Raw genomic sequence first — 25,175 nt, 5'->3', positions numbered from 1 at the left:
GTATACAAGGAATTTGACGACCCTACAAGGAAAATATCATGTATTATATGTTTATTTAATTATTCCCTGCCTACATTTAAACAGAATTTAGGTGACTTCCAATGAGTTAACTCTGGGTACAATTACAGTAAAATCTCATCACAAAGAATAAATGCAGGGCTGGGGTTGTAGCTCAGTGGCAGAGTGCTTGCCTAGCACATGTGAGGCACTGGGTTTGATTCTCAGTACCACATATCAATAAATAAAATTTAAAAATAAAGGTCCATTGACAACTAAAAATTATTTTGAAAAAAAAGAAGAAATGCAGAGGAAAAGGAAGGAGAAAATAAAATAAACTGCACTTTCCCTTACCCCACCAAACTTCCACAATGCTACAATAATTGAGCCTACAATTTAGAGCTGAGTTTCCTAGCAACCAAGGAGAAAATCAAAATATGATGTTTTCACTTATCTTGCGATAATGCCATCCGTGATGGTTTTCATATGGATTTCTGAAAGATGTGACCCATTTGCTTCACAGTTGATTGAAAAAGGTTACAGGAAAGTATAATCAAACTGATCTAGGGAGTTACCAGAATATAGAAAGTCAAATATTTCCTAGATCCTATAGCAGAAGGCTCAATATACTTCTGTAGAGCTACAAGATCAGCAGATCTTTCTGGACAGCCCATAGATATCTAGGCTTTTTTTTTTTCCTACCTAAATGCCACCAGTTCCCAAAGCTTCTTGGTCCTCAAATCCGGAGTACTCTAGAGAAAAAAAAAACTCTCAGAGATTTGTCTCCTATATGTTCCTAGATCTTTCTACTGCTTGGAATTCTTCAGATATCCCATTTGGTCTTGGTATGAGGATGATCAGCCACCCACTTCAGAAGCTGTGGCTTATCTTGCTTCTCTAATTTTGAGTCAACTGTGAACACTCTCCTTGCCATACCCATCACCTCTGACACTTCTCTAGCAGACTCAAAATTTACAGCTGGAGAGTTAATGTCAACCTCTGGCTGGGGTGTGGTTAAGGGGTGCCTTTTCATTGCTCTCATTGTCTGGCAGAAGAAAGCAAACACATTTACAAAGAGAAACAAACTTTTTCCTGGCCCTGATCTTGGGGAGGAATTTGTCATGAGTTTTTATATAAGGAGGAGCATTGAGCAATAGAATAGATGATATCCTGGAACAGGAACAAAATATGGGGAGCCAGCTGCTAACTCTACAAAAAAAAAAGTCAGTTCACAACTCTGCATCTGGTGCTCATAAATCAAAACCACACTGAGGTTGCGATGCTGCTGCTGCTGACACTCCAAGACCATGAAAATTCAGTCTTGGGCCAGGCACACCCCACACTCCCATCCTAACCAGTCCTTTCACAATTTTTAGAATCTGAGCTCCCCAAATTCCCATTCTCGCTTCTCTTTGACTCGGTCTGCAAAGTGCAATTAAAGCTGTTCCTCAAGGTAAGCATCAGGCAGATAACTTGGTGGAAAAGGGCTTTTGAGGGATTTCCATGTACTAGATAGCAGTATTCAGTGCCAATGAAGGCAAGGGAATGGTTATCAAGGAACAACTCTGTAACTCACAGTCACTCTGTTTGGCAGCTATCCCAAATTCCACACCTCCCTAAGATTGCCTAATGGGAAGGTTTCTCTCCAGACTGGATTGGGCTGACAGGAAGGCTTCTCCTAAAGAAACTTCTTCTTTTCTCCATTTCCACTTATTATCCTAGGCTTCATTTCATTGTAATCACCCTTTGCAACATGCAGGGGGTGCCTGACTGACAATGGAGGCAGGGAAGAGGTGATTGCATATGGAGGAGGAGAGGGAGAGTAGAGTTGGGGTAGAGAGGCGTTCTAGCCTCCTCCCTTTGTCTTTGGAGCCAGTCTTGCCCCTGCCTCAATGTCCCCTGCCAGAGAAACCATCCAGGCAAAGGAGAAAAATATAGCGAATGAAAGAGAAGAAACTTACACCTTTAAGCCCTACCTTCATTTCTATCTCTTTACAGGGGCACTATGCAAATAAGGAGACCTCTTCCAGGAACCATCTGCTCCATGCTTGGCTTCACTTCAGCCAATTTCAACTTTATAGGACTCTCCTAACTTCGGTCATGCTTATTCCTTCTACTCTTTCTAACTCCTGAGGTCCTGATTCATCCACTCCAGAAATAAAGGACAACTAGTTCCCATTATAAGGGAATAATTGCAAAGCTTGGATGCTGTGTTAGACTGAATAATGCCCCCCAGAATTTCCAGGCCCTAATCCTTGGAACCTCTGGATGTTACCTTAGACTTTGCAGATGTGATTTCATTAATGATATTGAGATTGGGAAATTCCCCTGGGTAATTTGGATGGGCCATAAATGTAATCAAAGAGTGTTTGAAGAGAGAAGTGGAAGGATATTTGACAACAGAGGAGAAGATAGCATGACACAAGCAAGGGGATATTTGAAGTTGCTGTGATGATGTCTTTGAAGGTGCAGGAAAGGGCCTTGAGCCAAGAAATAAGGAGTATAGTTCCAGAAGCTGGAAAAGGCAGCTTGAGAGCCCTGGAGGGAAGATATCTGGAGAGTAGCCCAGAAAAGCTGCTTTTTAGACTTCTAGCATCCAGAACTGTAAGAGAACAAGTTTGTGCTGTTTTCAACCACACTGTTCATGGCAATTTGTTCTATATGTCAGGAAGTTGGCCTGTTCTACTCTCGATCTCATGCCTCAAAGATGTCTCCTGGGAAAGGAAAGGTTAGGGATTGAGCTGAGAAACTGGGGAAAGCAAGGATTTGGCCAAAGGGAAATTTTAGAATGCCTTAGGAGGACAGAAAGATGTTATTGAAGAGGAAAGAAAGGAGTTTACAGGGGAGAAGGTGTTTGAGGAAAGGCCACATTTGAGGGAAGTGGCCTATTCCTGAGGAAAGGCTGTGAAGGATTCCGCACATGAACAGAGGAGAGGCTTCTGTGCAGCTCTTACTTACCTTTCAAAAAACGAAGAACCATAAACTAGTGTGATCCAAACAGATTTGGTTTTGGAAACTCAGATGAAGACTAAATTAATGAAAGAAGCCAAACTCAAAAGGTCAAGGATTGTATGTTTTCTCTCATATATGAAAGCTAGAGAGGAAAAAGAAAATGAAAGGTGTGGGCGGGGATCTCATAAAAATCAAAGGTCAATCAGTAGAGAAAAGGGATCAGGAGGGGAAGGAAGGTAAAGTTCTGGGGATTGATATTGGCCAAATTATATTGCTATATTATATGCATGTGTGGATATGTGACAACAAAACCCAGCATTATATACAACTATAACGCACCAATGAAAGTGTGGAAAGAGAAAAAAAAAAACCACTAAGTTAAAATCACAGCTGTGCAATATTCAGCACTTCACTTTGCCTCTCCAAGTTTCCTTTTTTCCCGTGGGTACAGTGGGGGTAATGACACTTATTTCATAAGGTTGTTTGAAAGAACTAAATAAAATAGGGGACAAGATGTTACTGTGGCTGGCAGGTAGGTAAGCCCTTTAATTAACTTTACTCAGTAGTCCTGGCCTCCTTGTTCCCAGAGAGCTCCTATTAAGTACTGTTTTCTCTTAGTCTGGTGGTCCTTTCTTGTTTCTCTTGTCTTAGATGCAGGTAAGGGCCACTTCATCACCTGTACACAGATACCACACAATTTTGCCTGTGGTTCCGGGCTTAGATTTGGGCACATTAGAAGAGGTAAACTGAAAACAGATGTCCAGGGCCTAGAACTGGCTGAGAGAAGAGGCTATCAGGCACTGCTACAGGTTGCCATGACAACTAATTCTCATCTTCTAGCCTAAGACACCTGACTTGGGGGAGGGCAGGAGAGAAAGAGACAGAGAGAGAGCAATAAGACTTGTGCTTCAAGGTTCTGGTTTGGGAGTCAAGGAAAGCCAAAAGTCAGAGCCTCTATGCCCAACTTGGTGTTCTCCAAATTTGTCTTGCTGCTAGGGCTTGGTCCACTTTGGTTAGAATTTCTTCTCCCAGAATTGTTTTTATTAAAGACTAACGATTCAAGGTCAGGGAGGGGGCCCTTTGGGGAGAAAATATTAGGGTGAATTAGGGGTGTTCTGATCCTCTTGGCATGAGGAGGAACTATAGTCTGAGATACTTGCCACCAGCCTCTGAACACCTCCTACGAGAAGGGAATTAGAAAAGGAATCCAAATGAATGGGGATAGTTCTTGATCCATAGCTCTGAACTGGAGGGTGAAACCAGTAAATTACCTTCAACAGGAACACTTCTTTGACAATACCTCAGCAATAAAAGTTAGATTGTTAAAGAAGTAACTTTGGGGGGGGGGCTCTGTGTGTGTTTGTGTGTGTGTGTCTACACATGTATGTATGCATATTTAAATCTATGTGCCCACAATAGGTTGAAAAAGGAGGTTAGTAGTTGCTACTTCACCAGTATGCCTAGAGCCATACTCAGTTCCCAGGTCCTTATAATAAACTGAGTGGGTTGCAGATGGAAACTAGGGAGGACATTACTTTCCTGTGGCTGTGACTTTGGTCTTTGCCTTTTGAGCAATGAAGACCAGGCAAGTAAGGACTCTTAATAGAACCCCTCCTATGTTTCCAACCACACCATCCCACAATGCCACCTTTTTTTTTTTTTTTTTTTTTTGTACCAGGGATTGACCCAGGGACACATAACCACTGAGCAACACCACCAGCCTCTTTTTTGGAGACATGACCTCACTAAGTTGCTGAAGCTGGCTTTGAACTTGTGATCCTCTGGCCTCTGCCTCCCAAGGTGCTGGGATTACAGATGTGCATCACCATGCCCAGCCACACCTTTTTCTGAAAACTTATTAAAACTTGACAGAAACCTCCACTTCTTAATGGAAGTAAAAAAGCATGGATTTTAGAGCAAGGTAAAATTAAGCTTACATCTCAGCTCTCAGGAAAAATATAGCTGCCATTCCAGGCAAGTGATTTTGGACAAGCCATTTCAGGTTCTCAGTTTGTTCATCTGTAAAATGGAAGTGATAAGACACATATTGCAAGACTATGAGAATTAACAATTATGCTGGATACATAAATAGTATCCAGTAACCTTTGGAAGCAATGTGCTTTATAAGCAAATGTGGTGAGGGAGAAAAGCCCTGAGTTCAAACCCCAGCCCCTCCATTTACCAACTGGGCTACCTCAGGAAGCCATTGAATATTTACAAGTTCATTGCTTCTATATTTCTGCTATTGACATTTTTTTCTCATTCTTTTGGTGAGTTAATACTCTCAATTACCTTGAGCATATACCTACAAGTGGAATTGCTGGACCATGGGACATGCATGTTTAGTGAAGTAGACATAGCTTGCCAAAGTTTTTCCAAGTTGTACTCATTTACTCTCCCTCCAGCCACGGTATGAACAATCCAGTTGTTCCATGTCCTCACCAACACTGGTATCATTTCTTTGTAATCTTATCAATTCTGATAGCTATTGTTCTGTAATCCTTTTATTCACTTTCTATGACATATTCATTTCTCACTGGCTATTGTAAATCTTATCCACGTGTTTACTTATTTATCCCAAAGAATATGTATTAGGCAATTTCTGTATGCCAGATACTGTGCCACTTGCTGGGGACTCATACTCTGGAATTTCTTAGCCCTTTGTCCACTAGCTCTCCTTTCTACAGATAATCGACTGCTAACACCAAGGCCAGATGCTGCATGGTGCACAGACTTCTTAGAGCATTCAGAATGTTAAATGTGGTGTATATGCATAATGGAGTTTTATTCAGCCATAAGGAAAAATGAAATTATGTCATTTGCAGGAAAATGCATGGAACTAGAGACCATTATGTTCAGCGAAATAAGACAAACCAGAAGGTCAAGGGTTGCATGTTTTCTCTCATATGTGAAAGTTAGAGAGGAAAAAGGAAAAGCAAAGTAGGGGTAATGTGTGAAAATCAAAGGGAAATCAGTTGAATAGAGGAAGGGGATTAGGGGATGGGAGATGAGGAGCGATATGGGAAGTGCAGAGGAGGAATATTGGCCAGATTATATTATTATATTCTGTACATGTCAAATATATAACAATGAATCCCATCATTATGTATAACCAAAATTCACCAATAAAAATGGGGAAAAAAGAAAATTCAGAATGTTTCTAGTTTTATACCCTCCACCCATCTCTATATAATTTCTGTATCTTTTTTCTCTCTTTTCATTTTCCAAGGAAGAAATCACCCTCCCCCCACATTTGCCAAAGAAAACATTCCACCTAGCTCTTGATCCTACCCCTTCTCACCCTCATCACGATCTTGTTCTAGTCACTATCACCCCTGACCTCACCCCATGTCTTTAATCCCTACATCTGCACTAAGAAATGTTGTTCACAAACATTTCCTTCTGCTAACAAATGTACTGAGTTCATCCTTATCCCAAGACTTTGTGATAGTCCTAGAATGCTTTAAGTACCCATTTTTCTCCTTTAATTTTATCACACACACACACAAAAAAAAAAAAAAAAAAAAAAAAAACCCTGAGCATTTTCTATGCTCTCTATCTCCAATTTGTCATCCTTGCTCTCCCACCTTCCTTATCCCCTTTAATCTGGCCCTATCTTGGAGCTGCTCCCTATAGATCACCAAAGATCTCCTAATCACCAAAATCAATATTATTTCTTCATTCCCTCTGACCCCTCTACTGTATTCACAGTGCTGATCACTCTACTTTGTACAAATTCCTTTTGCATAATTTTATATTACTTCCTCTCCCTTAACAATCCCTCTTGCCTACCCCATTACTAGCTGTGTCCCTCCACTATACCCACTCAATGAAGACATCTTAAGCTTTTGCTCTGGATTGTTCTTTCTCTCCAGGTTGATCTCTTTCATTTCCATAGTTGCAAGGATTTTTTTTTTTTTTTGGCATTAGAGATTTAATTCAGGGGCACTCTACCACTGAGCCACATCCCCAGCCTTTTTTTGTATTTTATTTATTGCTGAGTTGCTTAGGGCCTCACTGAGGCTGGCTTTGAACTCACGATCCTCCTGCCTCAGCCCCCTAATCTGCTGAAACCATGCCCAGCTGTAAGGATCACTTTTTAGATTTTTCTCTAAGTTTCAATCGTGTGTGTGTGTGTGTGTGTGTGTGTGTTGCTGGGGATTGAACCCAGGGTCTTGTGCATGCCAGGCAAGCACTCTACCAACTGAGCTATATCCCCAGCCCCTAAGTTTCAATCTTGAGTCCAAATTCCATCCCCAGTGCTGTGACTGGCATTGCCAGTCTTCTAGCCACAAAGGCTCATATCTCAGTGTCCCTTGTTGAATTCCTACCTCTCCTGATCTCTCATCCTCACTACCCTTATATTCAGTTAGCCATGGACTTCTTTTTCTTTCCCTTTCACAAGCTATCTTCGCTGTCCATTCATTCCCCACTTTGGCTTTTAGTTCATGTGCTTAATACACTACCCTATAGCCAGACTATTTTATTACAATGGCCTCCTTTTGCTCCCATATCCTCTCCATCCTCCCTACTGCTGACAGATTTATCTTCATAAAGAACCACTTTGACTGTCAGTCCACTGCTTTATCACTTCCTGTGGTTTCCTTTTGTTAAAATGTAGCCTCTACTCCTTGAGCTTCCAGGAAAGATTCTCCACAGTTTGGCTGCATCTGCTTTTCCAATCCCCTCTCTCATGCCTCCATTCCCCATAACCTGTGCTCCAGCACATGATGTTTTCATCCATTCCATGACCTGCTTTTCAAATACTATGTTGATTAATTGCACACATGGGTTCTGGACTCACATAGGCTCAAAGTTGAAACCTGGCTGTGCCACTTCATAGTTATGCAACATTGGACAACTTATATAGACTTTCTGGCCTCAGTTTCCTCATCTACAAAATGGAGATAAAATGGGATCCTGCCTCATAGAGTTATTCTAAGAATTTAATAAGTAAATGCTTTCCAGAATGCTTATCATGGTGCCTGGTACATAGAAAATAGAAAAAAAGGAGCTTGCTATAATTTTATCCATATTTACCCAACTCTTCTGTCTCTTTGGTCAGTCCACTCCTCCTGCCTTGAATGTCCTCCCAGTCACACCTACCGAAGATCTTCGCACCCTTCAAGAAACTGAAATGCTACCCTCAGGAGGAAGCCTTCTCTGCTTCTTCTAATTATAGCACTTTTCTTGAATCTTACTCTTGGCAATGTTCATCCTACCTTGACATAAAATCATCCCCTTCTGTGCCAGGCTCCATGCTCCTCTGCACTATAACCATGCCCTAATCACATCTGTATCGCCCATAGCACCTAGCACAGTATGTGGTACAGAACAGGCACTTAGTAAAAATCATTTACTGTGGCTGGAGAACACATGATCAATCATAAGAAGAAAATATAGAGGGTTCTGCAATCAGTCAACCATGACTATGATGTGATTAAAGTTGCTCATGGTGGCACTAGCACCCCCTTCTTTTTTCCCTTTCTTGTCTCCTACTCCCACATATTTTCTTTTCCATCTTGTTCTTCACACTACTATATGATCCTTAGTCTTACCAGTGTGCACTAAGGTCATTATTTAATCCTGCTGATAGCCCTTGAGGGGAAAGAGGTTCCTATGACAACCTCAGATCTTGTCCCTTTGTCCTTACCACTTAAGCTTTGATGAAAACTACCCTCCTATCTACTACAAATTCTTACAAGAGGGTTTCATTAAACTTATGATCCAATTCTCCATCTGGAACCTGTGATAAAAATACAGAGCAGGAAATTAGACTCCTTTATGTAACGGCACTTAGTAGCCTGTCCAGATACCAATCACCACTCTATATCAATAACATTCTTCAGCTCTTGAAGATTGCCTAGCCCAGACTTTGCTTTTAGTCTACAAGTAAACTTTGAAAACTAGTCATCCAATTCTTAAACTTTCTTTTCCTGGTATTGGCTAAATGCAAATCTGTGCCCTTGTGGGATCATCTATAAGCTTGAATTGTGTCCTCTGAATTTTTCAACTATCTAGCAAATTATGTGAGTTATGGTTGACCCTTTGCCCCCAAGAAATGTATAGTCAGGTGAATGAGACTTCTAAGAACTTTGAATTTTACATGCCACTTCTTCCCAAATCTTGATTTTCTCAGAAACTAATTCTTAATCACAGCATCACTCTGGTATTTCACCTGCCTTCCTATGTAATGAATGAAGCCAATCATCTTTTGCTTTTCCATTTTTCACCAAAGATACAAACGAAGACAGGGGAGAAACAACAAATTTTTATTGAGCATCATTTTAGTAGGCACTTTTCATACAAGGCACTTGCACTTAAACCATAACAACCAGATGAAGGAGGTATTGTCCCAATGTTATAAATGCAGACCACTGAACTTAAGCAATTTGCCTTAAGCCATCCAACTAATAAGAGACTAGTTGGGATTTGATGGGTGTTTTTCCTGACTTCAAAGCATGTGCTCTCTCACCCTTGTGTACTCCAGAGAAATCCTTTTATTTGTTTTTTATTGGTATTTGTACAAGTGGATGTGGGGTCTATGCATTGGACTTGAGTATTCAATGCCCACACTGCCATCCCCATTCTACAATTTTCTATCACCAAAAGAAGTCAGAATGCTTTCTCCAATGGCTCAGTCTCCTGAGTTGAGTAGGAACAATTCTGGGAAACTGTCTTCTCTACTATGTGATCACCCCCCATACTGAACCCTCTTATTCTTCCCCTAAGAAACAAAGATATAAAAAAGGACCTAAAAATATATCTAGCTGCTCTCCAACAGTGTTTCCTAGGAAGAATGAAGCTAGCTTTGGCTCTTGATGCCTTCCTTAGAGAAAGAGGTCACATTGTGCTAAGGGAAAAAATAACCATATCCTTCAAATATGTCTTATCAAAGAGATTTTAGGAGTATACTTGTTTCCCTGATGCTATCTAAAACTCAGAGAAATCTATGGTCTCACATTACCAGATTTATAGCAATTGGGAATTAAAGGTCAATTTAAATGACAGGGATGGTTCACTTTAAGAAAATACACTACTTAAAAACTGAAACTTATAAAATAGACACATAGGAACCAGACAAGTAGTAATATTACAAAATAGTCCTCACTCTTCCAAAATTTCCTACAGACCTTAATTTATTAGAAAGCTTCCATAATGCATTTGAAATTGGGATAGTTTTACAAAAGTTTAAAAATACACACTTTTTTAAGGAAGACAGTCATTATATGATTCAAGATATACCCTTAGTGAGATATTATACATGTGGCAGATTTTCAGCAAATAGTTTCTGACTGAATAATAGTATGGGAATCTAATATGCAGTGATTTTCCTTTTAAGTATATTCAATAACTTGAATTAACGGTTTTAAAAGGTTGTCAAATAACTGAGGTATCTGTTTTAATGAATAGACACAAGTCATTTGTAATCAGCAAAATTAATTTACACTAGGTGTTTGCAATTCTCTTGAGGAGGTTGAGCAAGACCCATGCAACCTTGTTTACAATATTAATTTGCTCAGAAAACTCTTCCTTGATAGCTAGTACAGTAGTGAGGCTCTGTAGCTCTTCATTCAAAGGTTCCAAAATTCGTGTAAGAAATTTAACCACAAATCAAAGCCTGAAAAAAAGGATTGGTATTTGAAGGGGCTTCCTAGGAGTAGTGAACTGAGGGTGAGTAAGTAGAAGTTTGGAAACACTTTTTGTTAGATATTGTTTTATTTCTGAATATGCTCAAAAGGAAAAAATTATATTTCTAGATGTTTATTTTGTTTACTCAGCAAGCAACTCTTGAGTGCCTATTATAAGCAAAGATATCCACCACAGGTCTACATTCAGTTTTCTATTAAGTGAGCACCTTAAAATTGATGTGTATATGAGTACAAATTAAAGACAAATCATATTTTGACAAGAGCTCCTAAGAGTACTGAATTAGTGGTAGAGGGAGTGGAAAGGCTTCAGAGATAACATTAAAGTGTGATTAGCAGAGGAAGAATGTGCTAGAGAAAGAGGAAAAGCATCAAAAAAACAAATGTTTCCAGGAACTCCAGTGTTGCTGATAGTTGGCTCTCTATCACAACAGAAAAGTTTGGCTTGCAGAGGAGTAATTAGCTTCTCTGAACCCACAAACTTCAGAACTCAGGATTTGATGATAAATTTCTCCATGCAAGACAGTCTGGATGCTCTTTGGGTACACTACCATTTTATTTCACTTTCCCAGTGGTAGGGGGAGAATATTACCCTTGGGGAACAGGCTTAAGGGAAATTGATTTTCATGAGTACAATATATTAACAAAACAGGCAGAACCTGAATCCCTAATGGTAGAAAGTTTCAGCAGGATATTAAGTTGAGCAATTAGAGCAGTAGCTAGACTGGGAATGCTTTTGAAGGTGGATCCTGATTCCCCAACAGGATGAACAAAGCATCCAGACCATGAGGTCATGGTGGCCAGCCCTTCTGAAGAGGAAAAGGACAGTGAAAGGTAAGAAAAATCTCTCTGGATTTCTGCTAGTGGTGACTAAAATAGAGGTTGCAGGTTTGAGCAGGAATGGGAAAAAGTTATACCAGAAAACATTAGATCCTACTGAATATTCACTCCTTGTGCTAGGTGTGTGAAGGAAATCAGGGGAGAACAATTAAAAAAAAAACATGAGAGTGCACCTACCTTTGAAACACAAGTCTGTGAGGCAGACACACATAAAACAACTTAGGAATAAAAACACACACACTTTCCAAAGGAGAAAGAGATTGTCTGGGTATCTTTCCCAGCCATGGATTACCTCATTTAGTCCTAAAGAAAACACTATACAAGTAAGGTAGTTGCTATTGGTTCTTTCTAGTTATACATGATAGTATAATCCATTTTGACATAATTATTAAAGTATGGAATATAATTTGCTCTAATTTGATCCACAGTACTTCCCTTTCCCCTGTCCCTCCCCCTGTTTCCTTCTTTCTACTTTACTGATCTTTCTGCTAGTTACTTAGAGTGTTTTAAATTAGTTAATGTCTTGTGTATGTACATAATGGTGAGATTCACTGTGGTATATTCATATATGCACATATGAAAGTTAGGTCAGATTCATTCCACTGTCTTTCTTTTTCCTGTCTCCCCTCCCTCCCCTTGATTCCCCTTTGTCTGCTCCACTGAACTTTTTATTTTCTCCCTCTTTATTTTAGGTTAATTTCCACAAACCAGAGAAAACATTCACACTTTGGGTTTTTTTTGAGGGGGGGGGGCATTGGGTTACTTCACTTAGCATGAGTAGTCTCCAGATCCATCCATTTATCAGCAAATACTATAAAGTAATTAAGGTAGGTTTTTTAAAAATTGTTGTTGTTCTGGGGTTTGAACCCAGGGCCTTGTGTATGCAAGGGAAGCACTCTACCAACTATATCCCCAGACTAACATAGTTTTAATTATTATGAGTATTCTTTAGTTCATAGCGGAGAAAATTAAAATATCTAGAACTTAAGTTACTTGTCTTGCATCACGAAAATAATATGTGATGGAGCCAGAACTCAAACTTAGGTATGTCTAACATGAACATTTGTGCACTTAAGTACAACAATATACTACTTTCCTGAGAATTGATGAATCCTCCAGTGCAGACCAAAGAGTCCATGTTACAGCAACTATTGTAACTTCCTAACAACTATAAATTTATCATTATCAGGGAAGAATAGGGATCTGTGAAGAGAAAACTTCAAAAAGAAAATATGAGCAGTGACAAATAGAGGCCCTTAAATGCTACAGGGTAGAGATTAGAGAAGAGCAAATAGGAAGGGCACTAAGGTTTCCCCATCATCCAAGTCAAACACCAGGACAAGGAATGAAAGATGTAAGAAAAGAAATGTCCCCACCATTCAGATGCCTAGCACCATGAAGACATGAGTAGATGAGGATTAGAATGATAGATAGGGATACTTCAGTTCCACTAGATATAAGGGAATGGAGGAATCATACAGTCTAATAAATGTAATTTCTTGCCTCAGAGGACAAGATAAACAGGAGAAATCAATTAGAAAAATATAACTGGTTAAAAAGTCAACTCATTCAAGCTGGGTTTTGGCACTATGGAAGCCAATTTTTTTTTCTAGAATTTCTATTAACTGTTTCCTGAATTCCATCAATTTCAAATTTCTTTTTGGCACAACATAATAGCCAAATTTAGAGTCTATATATTTTAGGGTAAATGATAAAGTTGTATATTTATTCAAATTATTTTGGCTACAAAATTTTTATATGCAATATCTTGACAGTTGGGACCAAACATATGAGTTCGTTATTCTTTGCACAACTTACCTGGATAATTGTTGTCATTCTTCACATTTAGGCTAGGTATGTCACAAAATGATACATGACATATAATTTGGTCCAAGATATTTCCTGGCCTGTTTCATTGTCTGTCGTGTTGACAAATAGAACAGAACAGGGAAAAAAAGGTATTTGGCACCAAAGAATATAGTCGAATTAGAAATATCTGTCACCAAGTCTGGATAATGCCTATCTCCCAGTCTGTTTCTGGGTCTCAATAATGTTTGTCTGAGGCATCTCAGCAATTCCTGTCTCTAGGTTTCAAGGTACAAAAAGACAAATAACAGAATCATTGCCCTGGATACTAGGGAAGGAGGGCTTCTCACTTTAATGTTCAATTCCTTTAAATAGTGAGCTGTCTCTAATGTTCTACAAGTTGTTTTCAAAGAAAAAAGAAACTTTTCTCCAAAATTTTCTGCTGCATGGCACAAACTTCAATTATTCAAGAAAAGCACCACTTTTAGAGAGAGTTGAACAAAATAATCATCTTCTCCTTTTTGATAGAGAAACTACTGAGTACCAGTCAAGGATTTCTTCACTGCCCTTTCAAAGACTCTCTCTCTGGATAGTTTTCCTACTCATCAGCCTCATCTCTCTCTGATATCACTTTCAGGAACAGGTAAATATGTATTCAGAACAAGGGTTGACCTACTTAGTAAAGCTTGAGCTACCAGGATGATCTTCTTTGCCTGCCAAAGTTGCCCTGATCTCGGTCATTAAACAGGTGCTCCTGATACCAGCCATTCAAACTTCAGGGATATTAAAGATCTCAGAGCAGGTTTATTATGTTTCTTGCGTAAATTGTGTCTTCCTGGATAGAGGTGGGGTTGGGAGGGATGGACAGCACTGAGTTTCTAATGGTTACACCCAGATCATTACTGTCCTTATCAAACTGTATACTCTCTTCCAGCATCCAACCTTCACCTCTTCTTCAGATTCCTCCTTACCTCTCCCTTTTCTATGAGGGTTTCCTGGATTGACCTTAGAAGAGCTAATGTCTCTGGGTCTCTGTAGCTAGTTTCTCATTCCTCACTTATGCTGAGACACTCTCAGTTTTACTTTTGTAACTATTAACATCTTAGGTTGTGAGGGGACATGAACTTGGAGGATTTTATTTTATATTGTCCACCACACTGCTTTTCATGTTAATGAATGACTTTTGGTGATTATAATAATATTAATACTGAGACAAATTCTGATTAAGGAAATATCAAGGGAAAGAGGTATAGGAGATATGGTTAATTAGATTTTCTGGGTAACCAGAGGTTAAGAACAAAGCTGTTTTCCGTTGTGTTTGCTTAAAAAATTCCATTAAGATATCTGTGTCCACTGTCCCTACTTAATAAATCAAGTACAATAATGCACTTGAATCACTCTTTACTGATTGAAGATCTTTCAGAGCCTCCGGCCATCATTTGGAGTAGTAATCCTGATTGGCCAGAACTATAAATGAAGATAGAAAAGAGAAAAAGGGTAGGACTGAAAGCATTCCGACCCCAAGATATTCCCTGAAAATTGTTTTCTTGACTGAATTCATTTTATTGTCATCTTTTTCATTCAAAAGCAAAATGAGACAAAACAGAATTTTTTGAAAAAAAAAAAACCCTCAAGATAATTGGACATTTTTGGTAACTGGATTGTCATTAATGATGGTTTGGTGGGGACACACACTGAAGGGAGCCTGACAGTCCTCATCAAATTGTGCTCTCCTGTGCTACGTGCAAAGAGGATGTTTCTGATATGCAGTTGCAAACCCTGGACTTGAGCAATTTCTACAGGGTGAATAAAGGTCACATTGACCTATTCACTCTCTTTCCTGGTCTTTTTTGAGACCAAGGGCAAGTATTTGAGAGACTTTTTGCTTGTTTTGTGGCCATAGTGAAAGCTGTGTCTCTCAGGGTCAGAACTCTGTCACCAGGTTACTGACCCATATGAGAATTGAAACTGTCATCCCAGAAATGGCTCAGAATCCACTAAATCCAACAAAATGGAAGGAAGAAAGAAAGAAAAATCCTCCAAATAAAATTATCCATTTGATCTTCCCATTTCAAGACAGCATCCATGCAATAATAATAATAATAATAATAATAATTATTATTATTAGTAGTAGTAGTAGAAGAAGTAGTAGTAGAAAAAGTAGTATTTTGGTACCGGGGATTGAACTTGGGCATTCAACCACTGGGCCACATTGCCAGCCCTGTTTTTTTTTTTACTATAATATAGACAGGATCTTACTGAGTTGCTTAGTGCCTCGTCAGTTGCTGAAGCTGGCTTTGAACTCTTGATCCTCCTGCCTCAGCCTACTGAGCCTCTGGAATTACAGGCATGAGCCACCACACCTAGCAGAATCCATGTAATTATTTGAGTCACAAACCTGAGATTCAACCTTTATTTCTTCTCTTGCTTGATGCCTTTCCCTACCACAATTCATTTGTAATCCATGTCATTTTGTTAGAGTAAATGCTTTATTAAGTTATACATAAAAACAATGCACAAGGATATTTTGGCACTACTATGTACAAAGTTCTAAAATTTACCCATCTAACTGCATCCCAGCTTGAGCTTAGCCACCAACTCTTGCTTGGACGACTGCATTACTTTCCTCACAAGTTTTTCTACTTTGTTTTAAGTCTTTACAGTCCATTCTCCACAAATAATTCTGGAGGATCATTTCAAAACCTAAATGAGATCATGCCTCCTAACACTTTTTCCCTCATATATTGTTGTCCTCCAGCCACAGTGGCTGTTTTGTTGTTGTTGTTGTTATTTGTTTGTTTGTTTAATTTTTTTCTGGATATTGTTCTACTCAGGGCCTTTGCACATGCTGCCTATCTACCTGTAATAGAGATTCTTCTCAAGGCTGACTTCTCTGTATCTGTCACATCTCTGCATAAATATGACTTCCTCTTCAGAGAGATCCTTCATGACCATTTCACAAAAACCAGATTACCTCACAATTTACATTATTATTTGTATTAAGACCCTATATTTCACCCTCATAGCATTTTCCATAATATCATTACAGTTATTTGTAAAATCATCTGTTTAATATTTAATTATACCACTAGAATGTAAGCTCTGGAACATTGATTCCTTGTCTATGGTTTTATCCTCAGTCCCTACCTAGTCCAATAATATAATATGTAGTATGTGTCCCAAAAATAGGATGAATGAGTGAATGAATGAATGAATGAAGCAAAGAGTCCTGAGCTGAAGTGTCTCTTTTGCATTTACATTACTCTCTTCTCACTGTAATAAAAGAGAGGATGGGAGAATATTTGGAGAAAGTATGTGCTTTTGAATTTGGGAGCACCAAGGAGCATGCCTGAAAGCCAAAGGGGAAAATTATGTTTATTCCATACTAATTAATGAGACTTGGGATTGAATGATAAAAATCTAATGATGTTAATGTTGATTTTGAATGCTGGCTGGCAGTCTCGGAAGACAAGGTAAAATGGTAAGAGGACACTGCAGTTTAATCCCCCAATTAGGAAGTAGCTGTCACCCCGAGGAACAACGTTAGCTGCTGATTGATTTTCTTTATACACTGTAATCATAATCAGTACTATCTCTGGCAGCCTAAATGTCCTGGAACCCTCCACTAGAGGTGAATCTTCCTTTACACAAGGGTAGTAACAATCCAGATTGGTGCAAAGGGCAAATTACAGGGAAATTCCTTCATATTACAAAAGCGTTCTTAATAAGATTCCTTTGAATAGCCAGTTCCCTGAATGCATTTAAACCAGGATTTCACTGACAAAAATATGGCTGAGGGCTGGGGATGCGGCTCAAGTGGTAGCGCGCTCGCCTGGCATGCGTGCAGCCCCGGTTCGATCCTCAGCACCACATACAAACAAAGATGTTGTGTCCCACCGAAAACTAGGAAATAAATATTAAAAAATTCTCTCTCTCTCTCTCTCTCTCTCTCTTTCTCTCTCTCTCTCTCTCTCTCTCTCTCTAACTCTCTCTTTAAAAAAAATATGGCTGAACTGTAACTTTTTAGGGACACATTGTCATTACCCAAACCTAAGCAGCAAAAATGGTTTGCTTTATTCCCTGGCCACAGACTGAACCTTCAGCCTTAAACACTGACTGAATCAAGCCCCTACTTCTGACCTCACACTTACCCCTAATTTAGGCCACAACACAGACTGATTTCTAATCCTGCTACAGCCCAGTTTAAGACAAGGCATTTTACAAATACTCGTCTTTGAGCACTGTAGGGGGCATGTGGGGAAGGGGAAGCTGCATCCATGACTCACTGCTAACCCATCCCTGCTGCTGGAAAAAAAAAACTCTAAATGCACATCCTACTGCTTGTGAGTCAGGAATGTCATTTTCATTTATGAAGGATGGAACATTATTTTTCTCTAACATTTCAAGTGAATAACTTTACATACATTTCCCCCAATTTCCATAGGAATTTGATGTCATGGAAGCAATGTGCTACATGTCCCCAGAGTCTGGCAGGAAGAAACTCTTATTTTTCTTACAGGTACTTTAAGATCAATAATTCTGAATTCCCCTCCTCCTTCCAATTACAACCCTGATGACACCCACCTTGATTTGGGGGATGTCGGAGAGAGAGAGTTGTCTGAATTCCAATGTTATTTTAGCATTTTGGACTCAGATTTCTATTGAGTCTTAAAAGCTGAGTTTCAGAAGATCAGACAATATTAAGTTCAGAGACGCTTCTGCACCATGTCCCCGTTAGGAAGTGTTTGCCTCCCACTGTGAGACTCCCAAAGGTAGATTCATCATTGGTTATGTCAAGGAAAGAGTGGAAAAGAACATAGGAGATGCACTCTCTGTTCATTCTCCAGGGCATGGTTTCTGATTCTTTTACAACTATTAGGTAAATACACCTAGTAGAACAAAATAGAAAATGCATTCCAGGAGGGAAAAGACAGGGCCTTTGAGTTCAGTATTAGAAGGTATTTGTTCCCCTCCAGAAGCACTGCTCTTTTTTTCAATTGGCTAACATTTCTTTCTTTTTCTCAGATCTGGCACCTGAATCTCACAGATATGGGTAATCTGACCATGATCAAAGAATTTCTTCTTCTGGGATTTGGGAGTCTCCATGGGCTACAATTTTTCCTTTTTGCAATATTTCTGGGAATCTATGTTGTGACCTTGCTAGGGAACATTCTCATCCTTACAGTCATTTCCAGTGACTGCAGCCTCCAAACCCCCATGTACTTCTTTCTGTTTAATTTCTCCTTCCTTGAGATCTGGTATACTACCTCCATTGTCCCTAAGATGCTGCAGACCCTTCTTTCAGGCCCTGAGGTGATTTCTTTTGCAGGCTGTGTGGCCCAGTTTTACTTCTTTGGTTCCATGGCAGTAGTTGAGTGTTTTCTGCTGGCAGCTATGTCTTATGACCGCTACCTCGCTATCTGCAGCCCTCTCCGATACCCCTCCCTTATGAACCTCCACACATGTGTCCTCCTTGCAGGTGGGTCTTGGCTTGGAGGGTTCCTAACTCCTGTGGTCACTGTCACCATGACTTTCCAGCTGCCATTCTGTGCAGCCTATGAGATCGACCATTTCTTCTGTGACCTGGCTCCTGTGCTGAAGCTGGCTTGTTCTGATCCTGAGACAGTGGAAAAAACCACTTTCCTCATGGCCTCCTTTGTCACCATGGTACCCTTCTTGCTCACTGTAGCCTCCTATATCCGCATTGTGGCTGCTGTCCTCAGGATCCCATCAGCTGCAGGAAAGCAACGGGCCTTCTCCACCTGTTCCTCCCACCTCATTGTGGTCACTCTGTACTATGGAACACTGGGAACAGTATATGCCATTCCCACAGCAACCCAGGCCACTGCCTTAAACAAGATCTTCTCTCTACTTTATACAGTGGTCACCCCCATGATCAATCCCATTGTGTATAGCCTGAGAAACAAGGATGTTAAAAAGGCAATAAGGACACTCCTGAGTCGGTGGGCATACTCCAAGGAGACCTAATGGCTCTCATCATTCCTAGGGAGTCCATTTTCTCAGCAATCTGGGTTTCTCTAAAGGATGCCAGACACAAGGCTGAGGACTAGGTGGTTCCAACCATTGCTGTTCCCTTCTTTGAGGGAAATGGCCTGCAAGCAGGAACCTCTTAATACTCTAATACTCTTAGGATTTCCTGGTTAATACCTGAACAGTAAGATTAAGTTTACCAAGATGCACGTGACTCCATCAGTCTAAAACACTCTACAGAAATACCTTTTAGGGGGAAATTAAACAGAACAGCCTCATGCCATAAAGCCTCCTCCTACCTCTTTGTGTATGTGTGTGTGTGTGTGTGTGTGTGTGTGTTGTGTGCATATGTGTATACATAATAGAAGTATCTGTTGGTGCTGAGGTTTTTGGATTGCATTATATACTTGTGTCCATATGCATATTCCACACACACACACACCCCCACACACACCCCTCTATGTATGCACTTAGTTGCAATACCCTATCTGTCCTACCTTATCTTTCATTACTTTCTATTGTGCCTTTTTAGCTTCTACCTAGAATTGTCCTTCACTGGGCCTGTCCCCAGGATTCATGCAAATTCTAGTGGCTGCACCTCACCTCCTGTTGTTCCTTAGATCATTGGCCTCTCCACTGATCAAAACCATCTCTAAAATCCTAGAGAGCTATTGACTATTCCACTCACTTGAATAGTTACTCAAGTCCCTTGAAAACTGGAGTAACATTGTCCCTAGTCCTCTTAATTCCCCCAGCATGGAGCTGCCTTTAGTGTAGATGCAAAACAATTACTTGTTGATTAAATGAATCAATGACTAATCAAAGCAATGGATGCATGGTGAATAAACAAAATGAAATAAGTCACTTTCTCTGCCTACACTGGTCTCTCCTCCCTAGCCCCCACCTCTTGGTCATAGACAGCAACACTTCTCACCAAAGCCAGCTCCAACTGAACCAAGCCAAACTTCCTCCTTGCTGTGCCCCCATCCACCCTTCCCACAGTAGACAGATGGATCTTTCTAGAATCCAAACCTAACCTTTCATTATTCCCCAGTGCCCCAAGGATAGAATTAAAGCTTCTCAGCTTCGCCTCTGGCCATCTCTTCAGCTCACCCTCAACATTCGTCTTCTCCTGTTTTGTGCTCCAGCTATACAAAAATTCCCCAATAGACTTAGAAGCCCTTTAAAGGCCATATCTCCCCTACAGTATCTAGATCAAGAATGGTACAAAAAAGTAGTTGCTCAAATAAGATATCTTGAATTGAATTGCAAGGCAATCATCACCTACATTTCCTCTTTGTTTCCATCTCTTGGCTTCTGGCTTATGAATCCCTTTGGCTTGAGAAAAAAAGGTAATCTTGATTGACTGTCAGTAATGTGTGTGTGTGTGTGTGTGTGTGTGTGTGTGTGGTTTTTCCTCATTTCACCTGCCCGTCCTCTCCAGCTAGAAAGAGATACCAGAAGCACAGATAGACATTCCCAAAACCTCCACTTACAAAATGAGTCAAAGAATGCCAAGCAGTTTGGGAAACACTTTCCCAGCTGGCTCTTCCTACTCCCTTCCCGACCACCTACAGAGCTCCCTGTTGTATAGGGTCTAATTGTCTCTAATCTAGTTTTAACTTCTTGTAATTACCCTCAATTATGAAATAGAGCCTGCAGAACACACTCCTTGTGGTTAAGACATGGATCTAGAGTAGAAGTGTAATTACTTTTTAGCCTCTCAGGGGTTCTGCCTAGCCTTCTGTGCAGATGCACGGTGGAAATGCCTCATCTGCTCCATCCATACATGTCTTGTTTTTGTTTTTGTTTTGAGTGCAGTTTTCTCAAATAGGTTGACTAATTTGTCTTCTGTGTCAGCCATTGGGAAATTTTTAAAATACCTACTAGCCGATATCAGCTAAACCTAGAAACCTTCAACAACTTCCTGTCGCCATTAGGAAAAAGTCCAAATGTGCCATGGGCATGAACATTACCTGTCAAAACATCTGAGGACATGTCACCCTAATCTAGAGCCCATTCATGGCCTACGAAGACATAAATCTTGCCTATATATCATTTTTTCTCTCTCTTGTTCTATGAATTCCTTTCTAATTTCCTAGTTCCTGAATATCACTTGTCACCTCAGAACTTTCACACATGCTATTCTTTTCTCCTTCCTCATCCCACTTTGCACCTGGTAAATCCTTTGGGTACCATCCCATCATTTCAAGATATGCCCATAGAACACCCTTTTTCATTTTTAAGTTTCTTTCTTTCTTTCTTTCTTTCCTTCTTTCTTGTTGTTAGGAGGGTTTAACCCAGGGGTACTTAACCTCTGAGCCACATCCCCAGTCACCACCCCCCCACTTTTTTAAAATTTTGAGACAGGGTCTCACTAAGTTGCTTAGAGCACTGCTAAGTTGCTGAGGCTGGCTTTGAACTTGTAATCTTCCTGCCTCAGCCTCCTGAGGTGCTGGGATTACAGGTGCATACCACCATGACTTGTCTCATTTTAAGTTTTTCACAATTTCAATTATATAATTATCTGAATATATTTTTATGTATTCATCTTTATAGAGGTGAGATATATATATATATATATATATATATATATATATATATATATATTTTTTTTTTTTTTTCAAGAAGGCAGGATCTGTGTCAGTTTTGTTTGACTACTATATTCCAAGCACCCAGAAAAGCACTTAACACTGAGTAATTGTTCAATAAATACTTGTTAATAAAGGAATGAAAAAAAAGCCATCTAAAGCCATTTCATTTACTTGCTAAAGCATCATGTTGGTCTCACTTGAGGTGTGGTTATTTAATCTTGTGGGCCAATTAATTTCACTCTGTTCCCTAAACCACAGTGTATATCAGTATCTCCTGCCAATCATCTCACAAATGTACATAATTCCTCAGGGGAGACAGTAGAAAGTGTATGGCTCAGTGCAGTCCATCCCTAATAGTAAGAAGCATGCCAAAGTTAATGTCCTGCTCACCATGGTAGTACAGCTTCCCTGCTAAACCCAAAAGGCAACACTTTTCTATTATTGTGCTTCGGTTGGTACACTTGCCTCTGCAATGTGAATAGATTTCCTCTATTTAGCAAAACATTATGTTAATGATTGGACAGAGTAATTAATAGCAAACCAGATTAAATTTTCATGTCTCTGTACAAGCCAAAGAGAAATTATCCCCATTAACCTGATCAGTACAAACTGTCATACTAGATTAGAAGAGCTGCAGCTTCAATTTGTACCTTAACCCCCACTGTTTTGTCCAGATGGCTTGCTGGTACTTCAGCAGATGCTCAGGAAAGAGGGAGAGGAAAACTGAAATGGGCAAGTCTGGGAGAAGAAGAGGCAAAATAGGCTTTAGGCCTGATCTAAAGGAAAGTTGCCAGCAGTACCTGCCTTAACATTTCTTTACAGAGCAGCCAGGGTGGGAAGTGAGAAAGGCAGAGTTGTCCTCAGGGCAGTGGTACTGACCATATACAGGTGAAAGGCTAAAATTGTGCTTCAGAGCAGTGTACATGGAAATAGAACTCCAGAGAGAGGACCTAGAGACAGAGTCTGAAACCTTAGGAAGAGGAGATTGCCAAGAGTTAAGCAGGTATCAGGAACTCAGCCAAGTGAATTGCAGTTGTGGGGGCTTCAGAGGTTAATTGAAGTACAAACCAGAAATGGAGGTAAAATACATGCAATGTATCCTGGTAGGGTCCCCCAAGATTTCTAAACTTTAACCCAATATGTTTCTTCCTTCTCAAGCTGTACAGGTTTTTCAAGTTCACCTTCCATCTTCCATCTCCATCTGATTATAAAAGAGGATTTATTAGATTGGCTCACAAGATCAGAGGCTGGATAGTTCCCCAGTGGCCATCTGCAGGCTGGAGAACTGGAGAAACCAGTAACTGCTCAAGTTCAAGAAGCTGGAGTCTCAGAACAAGAGGGACCAATGGCATAGTCCCAATCTGAGACTAGAGGCCTAGAAGCTCCCTGGAGAGTTGCTGGTGAGAGTTCACATTAGGAGACTAAAGAAGCTGGAGCCTTGGGTCTACAGGTGATGACAGTAGCTATAAACCCACTCACTGAAGAAGAATGGGACTTACATCTTGTTAGGTTTTCTTTTTCTTCCACTTTTTATTCCATCCAAGCCACCATTCTATTACAGAGTGCCACCCACATTCAGGGTGGGTCTCATCTCTCTTTTTGTTGTCCTATATGCCAGTAGTCTCTGAAAACAGTCTCCTAGACACCAAAAGCCTCTTAATCTTTAGCATTTTCTAGGCATCTTTCAATCCAATCAAGTTGACAACCCAGATTAACCATCACACGTGGCAAAGGCTATAGTAGTGGTCAAGGCAAGAATTAGGTAGAGAAAATCTGGGAGTTCCAAGAACAGATAGAAACGTAGAATTAATGTAAACATTAGAAAGGCCTATAGAGAGATAACTCAGAATCCTATTCTTTGTGGAGAATGGAATATCAATTGAGGAACCAAATAAAAGAGTAGACTCTATAAGAAACTTATAGGAAACTAAATAGGACCCCAATTAATGTCATGGGATGACAGTCAGAATAGGCATGGATTTCAAATATGTCCCTGTGTCAGACTAGTATTGTTCCAAAAGCCTAAGACAGAGCTGAACCCACAGGAATTGTTGAGTAGCGCCACGCATGACCAAAATTGCAAAAATGATTTGTCAATTCACTTCTTAGTGAAGAAGTCACTCATACAGTTTCTTCAGTGTTTCATAATATCTTTTCTACTAGCTGGACTGATTGCCTTTGAGAGGTGAATTCTACATGAACCGTATCACGTTAACAAAATGGCACAAATCCATGATCTCATCTGTAGTTGGATTCTACACCCATTTTGAGGTCTCTGGCATGCCAAAATTTGCCTCGAACATTCTAGCACTTTTGTTTCTTGAGCATACTAGAAAAAACATTTTCCATTCTTGTTACTATTCTTTTCAAAAACACCATGTTTTGTTGAGCTTCTCTTGAAAGTTCAAAATAAATGTCAACCTTCCCTGTTTTCATTTGTCACTCAAAATGTATTGACATCTTTACAGAAACTTTGCTTCTGTTTAGTGTTTTTTTTTTCCAGAACAAATCAGCTTCTTCATCCAAATTGGGTTCTTCAGCCATTATTCTTACATTTGCAATACATAAAAACAATTAAAGAAGCAAATCTCTGAACTTTTTAATATTTCCATAGGTCCCATGGATGACTAGGTGATCAATTCATGTATCATCATGGACACCTTCACTAAATCTTTTGTGGCAGTCCCAAGTCTTGCTCTTGATATTGATATATTCATCTCCTCATAAACATCTGTTAACATCTAAATATCTCACTTGAAAATTCATTTCACACAATATTTGATATTTGATCCCTTAAACAATAACTGCTCATTTTTGCAGTAACATAAAAATAATATGAATTTCACCACCAATGCTAGGTAGTTCCAGAATGATTAGTTGACTTTGAAAGTTTTGTTCCTGAAAATTAAAGCCTGTTGCCAGTTTGGCCTTGGTCATGGTTCCAAATGTTGAGTAACAACTTCCCCTTGGGCAATGTAGATGTAACCACAAGGACGATTATTTTAGAAATTAGACCACTTATTTTGTTCTTTCTCTTTCATATATTTTGTAATCATCATCTCAACCAGGGCTAGCTGAAGGTCAGTGCCACATGGACTTGAAGGGAAAATAAAAAGAATTGGGAGGGTCCATCAGATTGTTTCATGAACCTATTAGAGCACCTTAGAATATTTTTTTTATCTCTTGAGTAATTACATTATTTGGTAGTGATTAATAAATAGCAGGCTCTGAGGTTAGATTTGGAACATTATCAAACCATTCACTAACCTGGCCCATTAAATAGCTTACTTTCTCTGAGCTGCAGTCTCCTTATCTACTCAACAGAAATAATATTCACCTGCAAAGT

The 25,175-nt window shown here is 39.7% G+C and overlaps 1 protein-coding gene across 1 annotated transcript; it reads left to right on the top strand.

The window, feature by feature from the left end:
* Nucleotides 1-18,287: 18,287 nt before the first annotated feature.
* Nucleotides 18,288-19,232, top strand: LOC143639525 (olfactory receptor 11L1-like). Its single transcript, XM_077107733.1, has one exon. It carries the CDS (start codon nt 18,294-18,296, stop codon nt 19,230-19,232), a length of 939 nt encoding a protein of 312 aa, XP_076963848.1. The 5' UTR covers nt 18,288-18,293.
* Nucleotides 19,233-25,175: the final 5,943 nt, after the last annotated feature.

This window comes from Callospermophilus lateralis, chromosome X (genome assembly GCF_048772815.1).
Source record: "Callospermophilus lateralis isolate mCalLat2 chromosome X, mCalLat2.hap1, whole genome shotgun sequence".
NCBI lineage: Eukaryota > Metazoa > Chordata > Mammalia > Rodentia > Sciuridae > Callospermophilus > Callospermophilus lateralis.
The sequence above is the reverse complement of the archived record's forward strand: the minus strand, read 5'-3'. Positions and strand labels throughout refer to the sequence as shown.